This window comes from Globicephala melas, chromosome 2, assembly GCF_963455315.2.
Source record: "Globicephala melas chromosome 2, mGloMel1.2, whole genome shotgun sequence".
Lineage (NCBI taxonomy): Eukaryota > Metazoa > Chordata > Mammalia > Artiodactyla > Delphinidae > Globicephala > Globicephala melas.
In genome coordinates, this window is record NC_083315.2 from 114,870,594 (window position 1) to 114,886,466 (window position 15,873).

Genomic DNA, 15,873 nt, shown 5'->3' on the forward strand with positions numbered 1-15,873 from the left:
GTTTCAATAACAATTTAAAGACTTTTGTGCAACACAGAAAGTGCAAGTTGCCTGCAGAAATTAATTTAATAGTTTATTAGTAGTAAATAAAAGTGCTTAGGTAAAGAGACATTTCTCCAGTTCCCGTATCCTCAAAGAGGAGGAAAAAACCTCAGGCAAAAGACCTTTTCGTCTGACAGAAACATCTTGGATGGCCTCGGAGCTCAATCACTTGGCGGGAAAAGAATCAATACAGACCAAATTCTCACAATCTGTTTCTGTTTAGTTTATAAACTGCGATCGACTCTGGCAGTTTTCGTGCCTTGTGGGACTTGAAGTCCAGAGGGGAGAAGTGATCAGGACTGTTGAAGCTTGGAAGCTGGCGGCCCCTGCAGGTCTGAGCAGTAAGGACTACAACTCCCGACACATACCGCGAGGCCGCGCCGTAATTACCGGCAACCAACCGGACCCGAGCAGGACAAGCTCCAGCCCCAGGCTCGGAGGACTGCCTCCACCAATGGCAGAGCTCCCAGCGCAAAGCCTGTGGGTTAGGTTGTGAGGCTCCGGCGGGGGCGGGGAGGAGCCGAGGGGGTTCAGAAAAAGCTCGGCCGCTGGGTGGGTCGGGGCGTTCGGCGCGCCCTACTCTGAAGCGGCGGTGGCCGGGCTGGGCGCCGGGAGTGGGAAGCGACGGCGCGGCTGGAAAATGCCAGTCCATTCCCGAGGGGATAAGAAGGAGACGAACCATCACGATGAGATGGAGGTGGACTACGCCGAAAACGAGGGGAGCAGCTCCGAGGACGAGGACACCGAGAGCTCGTCGGTCTCCGAGGATGGAGATAGCTCAGGTACGCGACCCAGCGGGCTGGGACCCCGAGTCCTCGCGCCAGGCTAGCGACAGGCCGCTCTCCGCACGCCGGGCAGCTGCGTCCTGCTGGGAGAACGGGGAGGAGAGAGAGGGAAGGGGCGGAGACTGGCTCCCAGCTCTCCCTGGCACCCGGACTGTTCGCTGGGCGCTGCCCGGCTCCTGGCGGGTCCCGGTTGGCGGGGCGGGGCAGGGCCCGGGCCTGGACTCGCCCAGCTCCCGTACGCTGCGCTGTCCTGCTCGCGGTCCGCCCCGCCCTTGGGAATCTCTGGGTAGTGCCCGGGGCTATCCGGAGCGAGGAATGTGCCGCATCTTGTCTGGGAGACCCTGCAAATGCCTCCTCTCCCCAGACCACCGACTTCTTATTTTGCACCTTTGCAACCCTTACTTGTCAACGTGGGTGGGTTGTCGGAGCCGAGGGTAGATTTGTATTGGCTCTTGGCTGGCTTAGAATTTTTTAATCTCAGCTTCCAAGTCAGCGTGTCAGCACTTGATATTAGTGCTCTTTCGAGGGGCTGACGTGGGAGCTGGACCGTTTACAGCATCTCTCTGCACTTGTCAGGACTAAGAAGAGCCTAACATCAGGGGTGATTGGGGATCTTCATATGCTTATAAATTGGCTGATTTTCGGCAACTTTGAAATTCTCCAAATCTTTTCTTTCCTGCAATCTTTTCTAACTTTGGGCTATTTTAGTTTTGTTTTTTCGGGGGGGAGGTGGGGTGGGGTAGAGGAGGGCAGGTTAACACCACAAGTGAATTTTTGCAAACTTTTAGTAATGGTTATTTAAAAAAAATGGAATTTGTGATTACCTGGATTCTTTTCCTTTTATCCATATGATGAAGATGAGACTTATTTCTTTGTCTTGTCCTGATTTTGGCCATGTGAAGCAAGGATTGATGACAAGTTGATGACAGTCTGTCAGCACCCTGACACCCTCTTCTCAGGTTTCCCTTTCAAAGGAAACCTCCATGGAAGTATGTAATTTCAGTCAATAAATCAACCACCCCAAAATAAGTATTTCTGAGTGACTTCCTTGTTCAGTACTGGGTTCCACTCATTGTGAGCTATAAATAGTTATAATCTGACTGCAATTAAAGAGCTGTCATAGGTCACCACTTGATTAAATTGCCAAACAAATGCTTAACTATAAACAATACTGTAGGAATTGAGGCAGAGGAAATCTTTTCAGTATAGGGTGGTCAGCAAAGGCTAGATGAAGAAGGTGGGGTTACCTAAATTACCTCGAAGAATGGGTAGAACTTGGATTGGAGTGGTAATGTTCAGGTGTTTCTATAGAACAGCGGTCCCCAAGCTTTTTGGAACCAGGGACTGGTTTCGTGGAAGATAATTTTTCCACGGACCGGGGAGGGGGGGATGGTTTAGGGATGATTCAAGCCCATTACATTTATTGTGCACTTTATTTCTGTTATTATTACATTGTAATATATAATGAAATAATTATACAACTCACCGTAATGCAGAGTCACTGGGAGCCCTGAACTTGTTTTCCTGCAACTAGATGGTCCCATCTGGGGGTGATGGGAGACAGTGACACCTGTAGTGTGTTGCTTATGTCCAGTCTACTCCGTGATCTCGTTTTGGCTGCTGTCACTGCAGAAAACCCTGATTCATGAAGATAAGAGTTGGAAATGGAAGCAGGCTTTTCAGTGCTTTTGTGACAATTTCAGGATATTCCGCCTTGACTTCAATCCAGAACGTATGGAGATTTGAAGTTGTCTCAAACATACTTTTAAGGCCACCGTCATTTGCGATCTCAAGCAGTTGATCCTCTTCTAGCATTGACAAAGTCGATTTCACCTGGCTTATTCACAAATGGGTCGCGGATCCATTTCTTCCCAGTTTTGGGGTCTTTTGTGGTTGGAAAGTAATGTTCAACTCTTTAGAAAGCTGAGATAGGTGATCATGCACCAGCTGGGAGAAAGAAGACCCTGGTTCAGTCTCTTTCAAAATCTCTGCTAATGTTTGAAACATGTCAGAAATCCCAGTGTTCACTCGTCGCCCCCATAATTCCAGTTTGGCTCTGAATGCAGCCACTTTATCTGCTGACTCGAACACAGTTGTCGTTCTCCCCTGAAGTGACAGGTTGAGTTCGTTGAGCAGGTTGAATATGTCACACCAAGTAAGTTTTGCGACCCATTCTGTGTCACTGAAATGTGCTGCCATTGGTGAATGTTTTCCTAAAAGAAATCTCTGGAGCGGCTCTCATAACTCAGAAACTCTGGCCAGTGACCTACCTTTAGAAAGCCATCTCACTTCTGTGTATAAGAGAAGACGTGTGTCCGTCTCCTCACAGAGCTGCGTGAACAGACATGAGTTAAGGACATGTACTTTAATATGGTTGATAATTTTAATCATATCCTGAAAAATGTTGTTAAGTTCAGTTGACATTTTTTGGCTAGCCAGCATTTCTCTGTGGATGACACAGTGCGTAGACTCACATTCAAAAGCAACCTCTTTGACCCGAGTAGTGAAACCAGAAAGCCGTCCAGTCATGGCAGCCGCTCTGTCTATGCATATACTGACACAAAATGGCCAATTCAGTTTTCCTGTTATCATTCAAAGACTTGAATAGTTCTGCAGCTGTGGTATTGGTTGGCAACAAAAGTGCACATAACATATCCTCATGCACATCCTCCTGAAAAATGTATCGCACAAAAACAAGCATTGTTGCCTTGTTGTCAATATTGGTAGATTGATCAACCTGGATTGTGTACCACGGTGACTCATTAATCCTCTCTAACAATTGTGCCTTGATATCCTGTGCTATTTCATCAATTCATCTAGTTACGGTGCTAGCCGGAAGAGGAACACGTGCCACCTTTTGAACTGCATTCTCTCCTAAAAGTTCACGACAAATGTCCTTAGCAGCAAGCAGGATCGACTCTTCATCAATAGTAAAAGGCTTCTTAGTTTTAGCAATATGTTTAGCCACTAAGAATGATGCTCTCAGTGCAGGCACATTTGGTGAAGTGGTGGCCTTCAGTAATTGCTTCTGTTCTTCGTGTTCACGTCGTTTTCTTTTGAAAAACTCCAAAGGCTTGTCTTTTAATGCAGGGTGCTTGGTGTCCATGTTGTGAAGCAGTTTTTAAGGTTTTATGGCTTCGTTGGATAGCCGGTCACCACATGTTATACAAAGTGGGCTTGGAAAATGTAAATCACCTGTTGCAACGAACCTGTAATTTAAGTAGGGCTCTTGGTATTTTCTTTTAAACCCAGCTTTCTTTTTGTTGATAGTCTTAGAGTCTTCTGCTGTCTCATCATTGGGTCTTTCCCCCTTTTCAAAGAAGCTCTTCAGCGATATTTGTTCTTTACTCATTTTGGCTAGGGTTAGCTTGTGGGCTTACCAAAACTGTGACTGAGACAAGTGCACAGTGGGGGAAAGAAGCACGGATGGAAGTGGTAAATAAAATAATGGGTGGGCCATGTGCGGACTAAAATAAGTGTCGGATTCTGACTTAAAGCCTGCCACAAGATGCAGCTGTACAATTGAAGTACATCAACTCACTTGCCACTATAAAGCCTGCCATCAGATGCAGCTTAATTGTCACTTGCCACTCACTGATAGGGTTTTTTAAAAAAAATTTTAAAATTTTACTTATTTTTTGGCTGTGTTGGGTCTTCGTTGCTGCATGCAGGCTTTCTCTAGTTGCGGCAAGTGGGGGCTATTCTTTATTGCAGTGCACGGGCTTCTCATTGCAGTGGCTTCTCTTGTTGCTGAGCACGGGCTCCAGGCGTGTGGGCTTCAGTAGTTGCAGCACTCGGCCTCAGTAGTTGTGGCATGTGGGACCTAGAGCATGCGGGCTTCAGTAGTTGCGATGTGTGGGCTCAGTAGTTGTGGCGTGCAGGCTCATTAGTTGTGGTGCATGGGCTTAGTTGCTCTGCAGCATGTGGGATCTTCCTGGACCATGGGATCCATGGGATAGAACCCATGTCCCCTGCATTTACAGGTGGGTTCTTAACCACTGTGCCACCAGGGAAGTCCCACTGACAGGGTTTTGATATGAGTCTGCAAGCAATTGATTTATTATGGTCTCTGTGCAAACTTATCTGCTAATGATAATCTGTATTTGCAGCGCTCCCCAGTGCTAGCATCACTGCCTCAGCTCCACCTCAGATCATCAGGCATTAGATTCTCATAAGGAGTGCGTAATCTAGATCCCTTGCATGCGCAGTTCACAGTAGGGTTTGTGGTCCTATGAGAATCTAATGCCGCTGCTGATCTGACAGGAGGTGGAGCTCAGGTGGTAATGCGAGCGATGGGGAGTGGCTATAAAGACAGATGAAGTTCTGCTTGCTCGCCTGCTGCCCACCTCCTGCTGTGGGGACCGGTTCCTAATGTGGTACCAGTCCATGGCCCCGGGGGTTGGGGACCCCTGCTATAGAAGGAGGAATATAAGAAAAAGTGCAAAGGCCAGATCGTAAGGCTTATTCAAAAAAGTGAGAAAACCAGTTTGGTTGGGAGAAGGATTTGAGCTAGAAAAGGAAAAGATATAGATGTGAAAGATTTCAAAAAAAGCAGATAGTGGGATTGATCACTACAAGTTTAAGAGTCAAGGTAAGAAGAAAAACCCAGATACAAGGAGAATGGTGGTAGCATGAACAGAAATAGACAAGTAAAAGATTTGAGATGAAGGTGGAGGATAGAGTATTACAAACATGTTGTTTTTGAGGTCCTGTTGGTGTATTTAAGTCAGAGTGCCCAACTGATAGGTAGAAATGTGACGTTGGGACCTGCCTGGTATGGGAAGCATAATTTGGAAGTCATCTTCCTAGTCATGAAAATAGGTGAGATTTCAAAAGTGAGGAATACAGAGAAAGAACATCTATACTATATGTGAATACATTTCCTAGATCTGTAAAACATTTTATCTTCAAGTGTTCTTTGTTTTTTTTGTAATTTTAATTTTTATGGGAGCTAGAATCTCGCAATATGACATCTATTTACTAAAATTCTGCCTCTCTAATTTTTATGTTGACCCTTGTGATTTTTCACTGTTTTTTATTCTATCCCAGAAAATAACGAACAACTTAATTTGTGAAAAATGTAACAATAATTTGAACTACAAGTCAAATTTTTTAAGTGCAAAGAAATTATTTAAATAAACTTTGCAGTTTTGCATGTTGTGAAAGCATTTCTTTTCTACCATATGTCTTGCATGTTAAATTTCCACAGTTTTATTCTTCTCCAGCCTTGGTACTGGGCCGGTCCTAAGGCTACAGAAAAACTATCCAGAGATATTGGGGAGTGAGTCGTCTTGAGGGACCACGTTTTAAATAGCCAAGGAATAAGCTATTAGGAGCCAGAAATAATTTTAATCTGTTTCAGAAGAGTTAAAAAAAATTGTATACTTCCTCACTATTGGAAGATAACTGAACATAATTTAACTCTTTCTCATAGTTTGACCTTTATTTGATGATGATCAATATGCACATCATTTTGAGCTTCTGTTATTGTCAACTGTATGTGATGTAAAAATAGAAGATACGAAATATAGGACAGAGCTGGTAACTAACAGTTGCTTTCCTTGAAAAGTTTGCTTGTTTTTCTCCTCATTTTCCTCTTTCGCACTGACTGACAGTAATTTGGGGAGAGGGATCAATGGGAATATAAGAGTAGGAGACCAAGATATTCTGTGGTAAACATAATGAGATTAGTCTTCTTTTTTATTTGAATCGCAAATCATCTTTGTGAGCAGTGCTGAAAGAAGAATTCCATAAGTGTTTTTGAGCAATATTAACCTTTAAAGGACATAATCATCTTGGTGCTTAAGTTCTCGTGATTTGGTGGAAAACAGACCAAAAGTGGGTTAATTACTTCATAGTCACAGTTTAATGTCGGCCCTTTAAAATGATTTAAAAATGAATAAAAATAAGAAGGTCTAGAGACTGTTATAGTTTTAATTCATCTGTATTTTAGGTTAAAATCTATAGTGGAAATTATTTTTGGTAAATATGTATTTTAAGGCTGAATGTAGGCCTTGCATATCTAACTTCATATTTCAGTGTTTTTCTTTTTTTTTTACCATTTGAATTAACATTCAGATATATTTGGAACATAAAATTAATTTTATCTTTGATATTTGCCTTTTACTAACAGAAATGGATGATGAAGACTGTGAAAGAAGAAGAATGGAATGTTTAGATGAAATGTCCAATCTTGAAAAACAGTTTACCGATCTCAAGGATCAGTAAGTAGTGACTTCAGAAGGTCATTGTCACCGAATCTTAACCTTGTCACGTGTACAGTAGCATGAGAGAAATTATATTCACTCTAAACTATTTTCCTTTTCGTGTTTTATGGGACCGACTGATCTGAAAAAGGCTTTGGCTATTGTTTGCCTGCTGAAGGCCTCATTAACTAATCAAGGGTTTTGAGGCTGTTTTTGGGGGGGATATAATAAGATTTTTATGTGGGGTTGGTAATGAAAATGTTTTCCTGGGTTGTTGCACCCTTGATTCTAATCTGCTTCATTTATTCCTTTGTTAAATAATTGGATAAAGATAGCATTTTAAAATTGTGAGAATAAGAGAGATATTTCCCAAAGATGGCATAGTGATTTTTGTTTATATCTTAACATTGGGTAATATATACATTACGTGTTTTCACACGCATTATTTAGTTTGCTTCTCTGTAAGGTTGGGAGATAGATAGTCTTATCTCTAATTTACCCATGAGAAGATTGATGCTCAGAGAGGTTAAGTGATTTGTTCATAGTTCTTCAGAAAGTGATAAATTAAGCCAGGCTTTCTGCCTCCTAGTGCAGAAAGTGCTGTGGTGTCCCTTCCACTAAGGCACATTACTTTGGAGGAACTGTAGTGGAATAGAAAGAGCATAGGCTCTGAATCCAGGCTTTCTGGACAGATTTCAAAGGTATAATAAGAGATTCGTTATTATCTACTGTAAAGATTGAATGAGCAGTCTGTAAAATTCTCAGCCATTTGTCTGGCATGTAGTGCATGTTTATTAGATATTATTTTTTTCCCCCTGCTTATAATGCCAGAACTCTTATGTAAAGTTGGTAACGCAAGAATGGGCCCCAGTGATTTGAGAGAACAGAATAGATGCAGATGCAGATTAAAAAAAAATCTTAAAGGTGAGCTTTCAGTTTGGAACTTGCTGGCAAGGTTATGGGGCAAGCTACATTTTAGGAATTGTAAATGAAAGAGAGAAAGACACCTTAACTTATTCAGAAGCTGGCTCTTCAGTTTATGAATCCTTCGTGATTTTGCTGCTTATTCCTTTTCTTCTACTTCTTCCCTAGAGAGGGCCAAAGAAGAGATGAAAGCCCATTTAATATCTGAAATTGCCAGACTAAAATAAGACAGGTTTGGTTACCATATGAATCCTGCTGGATTTATGCCATTTCTGGTCTTAACTTTCACTGGTATTAGAGATGAATATATAGATAATGTTCCCTGCTAGTGCAACAAATTAATATAAGCAATCCAAAATAATCCAAAGTTTAAAATTGTGGCTTTAAAAAACATGATATTTTCTTATTCTAAAGATTTACATTATTAATTTGAAATTAAAATTAGTTTGGATCCCCAGGAATCCATTATTTGGGCAACATGGAGAGTTCATTCAGTTCATTTGGGATCATTCTGGAAAAGAGGAAGCAAATTTGTATTTTTGTATTTTAGCACAAGTAATCCGTGAGTGAATAATTCTTAAACAATTATTTAAGATACACCTATTGAGCTTTTAAAGTGCCTTTTATGGTTATCCAAGACATGAAAATTGCTGTAAAGCGCTAGTATAATATATTACGTAGGAGAACTTTGCATCTAGTGAGTCATTTGGACTAATCTTGTTCACCTTGGGGCAGGCAATTGTCTTGATTATTACTTTCTCATGGCTCACTATGACCACCAGCCAGTTCCCCCTACCAGCTTTATTCATTTCTGAAAGTGTTAAAAGTAGACCCATTACCACTATTTAATAGGATTCTTTCTCAAGGAATTGGAATCTAGAAATATGTTTTAGAAAAGAAAAATCTTGGCACCAGGTTTATAATTATTTTTTTGTCTTGCCCCATTGCTTTGTGTTTTATTTTTATTTTGTCACACTGTGTATCTCTGTAAGCTGTCTCAAATCCTCTTTGGCAGAGGTGGGAAATATAATAATAATAATAGTAATAATAATAATAGTAGTAATAAATACCCTGCTTTGCCTGTTCTGCTACTACAGGGCACAGTAGCACTCCATTCCTAAGGCAGAAAATCCACAATTTGCAGTTTGTAAAGTGGTGGAAGGTGAGTTCTTCCACCTCCTTAAAAAGATAGAGGAACTTGTGCCATCCAAGTTTCCATTCATTTCAGCGTTCAACATCCAACAAACGTTAATTGAGCTTCTATTCTGCGAATAGTATTGTGGTTGCTGCTGAGGGACTCATGATCCTTGCCTTTGATGAGTTTATACTTGGATTCCAAGGCTGTAGAAATTATACTGATTTTGAGGAATCTATTCTTTTAAAAGTGAGCTAATTGAATATCGTTCATTCACATATCCTCTTCATTCAAGATGTTCACCTATTCAGGATACCTTATCAGTATTTTGTATGAGTTTGATTTTCAGGGGCAGTCATCTTTTTTATCAGATTTTTAGCATTTTGCCTAAAGTTGTATTTATAACTTCAAAAACTATAAGTATCATGTTGTACTTTTCTGACTTTACACATTGTATGTTGCGTTTTAGAAAAATTTAACCCAGATGTGATAACGTATTATTTTGGCAGTTAATTCAGATAATTTTTCCCTTTTTGTTTAAAAAAAAGAATAGTTATTGTATTAACACTCAAATTTGCTTTATTCCTTTAGAATCATTGTATAAATCTCTATGCTAATTATAATGGCCAATAGTAGACAATTAATATTAGTTGCCTTAATTGTATTGGTTTATATTTTCAAGAGGAAAGAGTGGAATTTTATATGAAAGCCAGGTATCATCATGTTTTCAATAGCCAACTGCTATTTATACGAACACCTACAAGCGTAAGCAGTGGTTTCTTTTGGAAGTTACTAGATGCCATCCTTGTGATGTATATGACATATTCTTCACCTATGATGAAGTAATAAATGGCAAAAAAATTTTACAAAATGACCTTAAATTGTTTGCTTTGAAATTTTAGGATGCCCTTGAAATGCCACAAAGCCAGGGTTAGAAGTGCCTTTCATAAAGAATGACAATTTAAACATTTTCCTGTTAAAAAAGAGTTAGTTCTGTCCTGCAGGATTATTGCTAAAAATAAACATTGAGTTGTCTCACATACTGTCTTTGATAATCAAGCTAAAGGTATTGGGATGACAGCTGGTAAATTAGGAGTATTTGTATGTGGACTCATAAATAGAGCAACAGGGATTCCTTGCCCCACTTTTCACTCCCCCATCTATTGAGCAACTCATTGTTATATCTTCTTCATTTGCAGTCTAGAAGAACTGAGTATGCCAGATCACAAGTTCTCTAGCCATTGGTTTTACCTTCATCACTCTACTTCTTCTTTGTTCTTTTAAAAATCAAGTAGGCTGAATATTGTAATACTGACAGCTTTTCAGGAAACTCGGAGAGGAGACAGGGAATTATTTATTTTTGAAAACTAGTAATGCCTGTATCTAAATTATTCAAAATGATTTTTTTTTAAACTCAGTGTTTATTTGACCTTTTCTCTTAGAATTGATTTATTCTGCAGTTAAAACAAAAACATCTAGAGTGACCAAAAGTGGTTATTTCAGTTGTATTTTTTGTATTGTAAGTCAACTATTAAAGAGTGATATATCTAAAAAATAGAAAGACATTTCTTTGTGATTATGTGCATAAAGCCAAATAATGTAACTGCATTCTTCACTTGAGAGCAAGGCAAAAATACATTTGGTAGGCTATTAGAATATGAATGATATTAAGAAGAGAATGTATAGAAATGGTAAATTGTTAGCCTTTGTTGGGCTTTTAAAATTAATATCTTAATTTTTGCTTTGTTAAGACTTTATAAAGAACGATTAAGTCAGGTGGATGCAAAACTACAAGAAGTCATAGCTGGAAAAGCACCAGAATATTTGGAACCACTGGCAACTTTACAAGAAAATATGCAAATTCGTACAAAGGTAGCAGGTAGGAAAGTGAAACATCTTTTCCATATAGTAGAAAATGAACTCCTCAATAGACTTGAAAGGTGTTTATCAAGTGAGCGGTTGTTGTTAATGAAAGTACAACTGTATTTACGTTGACCAGAGTATTTCACTGTCAGTCAGCCCACAGTTATTTATTAAATGCCTCATGCTTTTCTCTGCTACTGTAGGGGCTTGAAAAAAGAAAAAAAGCCCTCAAATTGCTCACAGTGTTGTTGAGAGGGTGAAACACATGTGAAACAATTAGAAACCATGATACTTTCATTAAGAGATACTATTACTATCGCAGTTTAATTTCCTATTAAGGTTCAATTTAAGTCCTCAGTATTTTTCATCTGTAAGAGTGATAAGGATTTTTTATTTGTAAAAACATTTTTTAAATGTTTGATCAGGATATTAAAGAACAGAGAATTCGCCTTCAAACCTACAGTTTAGACATGAGTTTTTATTTTGATAAGTTTGATGACTCATTTGTGGCTGTGACTAAATGAAGATGTACTATATTTGTGTGGTTAAATTTCAGCCTTCTGTTTGTAACTGGGATCTGGCCTCAGAATTGTGTCCTACCACGCATAACAAGGGATATATCTATTTGAAGGTCACTTAATGATTTTTCATAGTCAAACTAAAAACTGAAATTTAATTAATGGAGATGCCGATTGTTTTCTTTTTGAGGGACACTAATTGATCCTCATGTACCTGTTGTATAATACCTAAGGCATTGTTGATAATAGGTTATCTTTGTACTAAATCCACCTTAAACCAAATTTTATTCTTGAGTGCTTAGTATGTAGATGATGTGATGCTTAATCTGCTGTCTTTGCATATTGGCTTAGCACACCCTTAAAAGTAAACATGTCCTTAATTTTCCTGGACATTCTAAAAGCACTAAGTGAGACTTAGTGGATGTTTAGGAAATATTACTTCAGTCAATTATTCACTTTTCTGTTAGGCAGCCTCCTTTACTTTTTGATTGTACAAAAAGTAGTGTGTGTGAATGTGTTGCTGATGGCATAGTTCCAGATATCTGTCCCTTGCCTTTTCTATACAAGAAACAGAATTACATTTCTAGGGGCAACTATGGCATACAGTTAAGCATATACATCTCGACCTCTTTATTTGCCATTTTTGTGATGGCATGTTTGCATGACCATGGTGCCTATTTTATGCTGTTGTCTTGGTACCTCTAAGTTAAACTCACTTGAGCATCCATTCTCTAGGTAAAGCCCTGTTAGGAGCACTCAAACCTCGTATCAGTTTATAAATTTTGTTATATTAGTTTCTACATTTAATCCTCTTGGAAGCTTTGGACTCTGAAGATAAATAATAGTTAAAAACTAGTGGTTTTGATGGTTATGGTATCCAGTTGTTCCTTTGAGTATATATGATTAAGAAACCAGAGCTTATTGACTTTGTTTCCCTTATGAATCCCAAGAGATTGTTTTTCATAGGTGAAGAGTTTTATTTTCATTTTAATCATTCTCTATCAAACATTTAGGAGTATTCTTTAGAAAAATGGGTAAGAACTAAAAATTGCAGTGTAGTTTTTTTCTAGCACTTAAACTCTTATTAGTTTTCTAGTCTTCTTTGATATATATTTTAACTGAGCCTTTTATTTTTAGTTTTTAAAGGTAAAGTTAGACTCACTTGCCAGTTTCTTCTTGATTCATCTTATAAAATTGTTAGGACAGAATTCCTGTAGGGAAGTGATATTGAAACTCCTTATTGCTAACATAATCAGAGTAATTGTGTTTGGTTGCAGGAATCTATAGAGAGCTCTGCTTAGAATCTGTAAAGAACAAATATGAATGTGAAATTCAAGCTTCTCGCCAGCATTGTGAGGTACTGTTATTTTGCTTAACTTTTAAGCTGATTTCAACTCTTCAAGTCTTATGAGTACAGCAGTTAAAATAGTAAATAAACTAAATGAAACAAAATTAAATAGTACTTTAGCTCAGCACTTGTACGTTTTGTTTTTTTTTTAAATACAGTTGCACTGGAAGCTGTATTGGAAATAGGACACAAACAAGGGACCATAGAAAAGAACTAAGTGATATAATTTTAGAAGTTTTGCAACTGTTACCTTAAAAAGACTTTAATGATTATGTCATCTGGCATCACTGAAAATAGTATAATTAGTATAATATTCAAGGCTCAAAAAATGTATATCCAGTAGTACAGTTAGATTGTTGGGCTATATTAATTTCTCAATCTCTAGATCTGTTTCCACATCTTAGGGCAAAATTCTCTACGGGGAAAAATAAATTCTGTATGTTGTGTTTATTTTGAATAGCGTTTGAAAACATAGTGCTGATTTTGCAGATAACTTTTCATAAAACCTAGACAAGATCATAAATATACTAGTGAAAATAAGAGGACACGTTCTATGATGATTCTTATCTTTAATGTACCATATCTTCATAAATCATTAAAATACTAAGAATATATAGGTATAAAAATGATGGAGCTTGTTATTTCATTTTCTTGGTTATAATTGAGGTGAAACGTCTTTTGGTGTGTACTGGCTGCTTGGATTTTCTTTCCTAAGAAGTGCCTGTTCATATCTTTTGCCTTTACTTTGGGCTTTTAGTCTTTTCCTCGTTGACTGTAGAAGTTCTTTATATACTCTGGATACAAATGCATTGCTGGTTATTTGCTTTGCAAATATTTTTACCCAGGCAATGGAATATCTTTTCACTTTTTCTGATGACCTTATGAACAAAATTTTACATTTTAATGTAGTTGAATTTATCATCTTTCCTTTATGATAGATGCTTTTTGTGTCTTCCCCACTTTGAGGTAAAATGATGTATTTTCTTTTAAAAGTTGAAATTTTGCTTTTTAACAGATTGCTAAACTGCCTTTAATTAATTTTTATGTGTGGTTAAAGTATGGCTCTAATTTTACTTTTTTGCATATGGATAGGTAATTCTCGACACTATTTATTATATTCTTCATTGTTTTCCCACTAATCAGCAATCCCATCTCTTTTTTTTTTTTTTTTTGCGGGACGCGGGCCTCTCACTGTTGTGGCCTCTCCCATTGCGGAGCACAGGCTCCGGCAGGCTCAGCGGCCATGGCTCACGGGCCCATCCGCTCCGCGGCATGTGGGATCCTCCCAGACTGGGGCACGAACCCGTGTCCCCTGCATCGGCAGGCGGACTCTCAACCACTGCGCCACCAGGGAAGCCCTCCCATCTTTTTTATATCAAATATCCACATATGTGTTGGCTTGTTTTTAGCTTTTTTTCATTTGTTCCATTGGTCTGTTTGGCTCTTTCTGCACCAGTGTCACAGCATCATTTTTTACAGCTTTCAGTCTAGTAAGTCTTAGTAACTCAATACCCTAATAATTTTATCTTGCTCTTTTCCTTCTTACAGTTGTTATTGTTAATTTTTTTTGTTTTTTTTAGTAACAACTTTTAAAGAATTGCTTTTCATTTTCTGCTGCTGCATAGAAAAGTAATTTATATATTGATATTATATCCAATCTTACCTACCTCTCTTAATTCTAATAATTTAATTACAGATTCTTAGATTGTCCATGTAGATAATAATGTCATTTGTGAATAATAGCAACTTATTTCTTCCTTTCTGATCTCTTTTTTTTTTAAAATTTTATTTATTTTTGGCTGTGTTGGGTCTACGTTGTTGCGTGCGGGCTTTCTCTAGTTGTGGCAAGCGGGGGCTGCTCTTTGTTGCAGTGTGCGGGCTTCTCATTGTGGTGGCCTCTCTTATGGAGCACGGGCTATAGGCATGAAGGCTTCAGTAGTTGCAGCACGGTGGGCTCAGTAGTTGCGACGTGTGGACTCTAGGGCGCACAGGCTGCGGTAGTTATGGCTCTCGGGTTCTAGAGCACAGGGTTAGTAGTTATGGCACACGGGCTTAGTTGATCTGGGTCTGGGATCTTCCCAGACCAGGGATCAAACCCATGTCCCCTGCAATGGCAGGTGGATTCTTAACCACTGTGCCACCAGGGAAGTCCTCTGATCTCTTCTTATTTGTTTCACTTGTCTTAATGGCACTGATAGCACCTCTAGTACATGTTGGAATAGAAGCAGTGAAAGCTGGTCATTACTGTGTTCTTGATTTTAAGGGAATGCTTCTAATGGTTTTCCAGTTAGTATGATACTTGATGTTTGGTTTTAATAAATACTCTTTTTATCAAGTTAAGGAAATTTATTTCTTTTTTTCTAAGAATTTTCCCATAAATATTGTTAGAGTTTATTAAATACTTTTGTCTGCATCTGTTGAATTAGTCATTTTTTTTGCACTTAAATTATTAATGTATTTTCTAATGTTAAACTGTCCTTGGATTCCTGGAATGATTATTTTTCTTGTGCATTACAAGATTCAGTTTGCTGATATTTTGTTTAGAAGCTTCATTTCTATGTTAATAAGTGAGATTTAATTTTTAATTCTTATATTATCTTTGTTTGATTCCAAGATGCATAAAATAAGTTAGGAATATTCCATATTTTTCTCTTCTATAGAAGCATATATTTAACATTGCAATCTTCAGTTCCATGAGTGCTTAGTACATCTTGTCTTTATGATGCATTTTTGAAAACAATCTCATAGTAGGGTTGCAAGAAGGTACAAAAGAACTTGTTTGGTGAACATGAGAATGAGTTGGCAACATGATGCTCCATAACCCCTGAATACTGTAATGAATATTTCAAACAAATGAGGGATGTTCTCTTACATAACCACACTAAAATCATCAAAATCAGGAAATGTACATTGATATTGTTACTACCATCTAATCTTCTGACTCCATTTAAGTTTTAGCAGTTTTCCCTATAGCAGTCTTTATAGCAAAGAGATGCAGTTCAGAATCACGTTATCTTTGTCATTGCATTTAATTGTCTTGTCTTTTTAGTCT

The 15,873-nt window shown here is 38.4% G+C and overlaps 1 protein-coding gene across 1 annotated transcript in view; it reads left to right on the forward strand.

The window, feature by feature from the left end:
• The first annotated feature begins 514 nt into the window (after positions 1 to 514).
• The window catches only part of BRMS1L (BRMS1 like transcriptional repressor), a 39,679-nt gene continuing 24,320 nt past the window's right edge, over positions 515 to 15,873 (forward strand). Inside the window, exons 1-4 of the mRNA XM_030854809.3 lie at positions 515 to 824; positions 6,961 to 7,051; positions 10,844 to 10,971; positions 12,751 to 12,830. Coding sequence (XP_030710669.1) covers positions 683 to 824; positions 6,961 to 7,051; positions 10,844 to 10,971; positions 12,751 to 12,830 — 441 coding nt within the window. The 5' untranslated portion in view covers positions 515 to 682. The remainder of the gene's footprint in view (positions 825 to 6,960; positions 7,052 to 10,843; positions 10,972 to 12,750; positions 12,831 to 15,873) is intronic.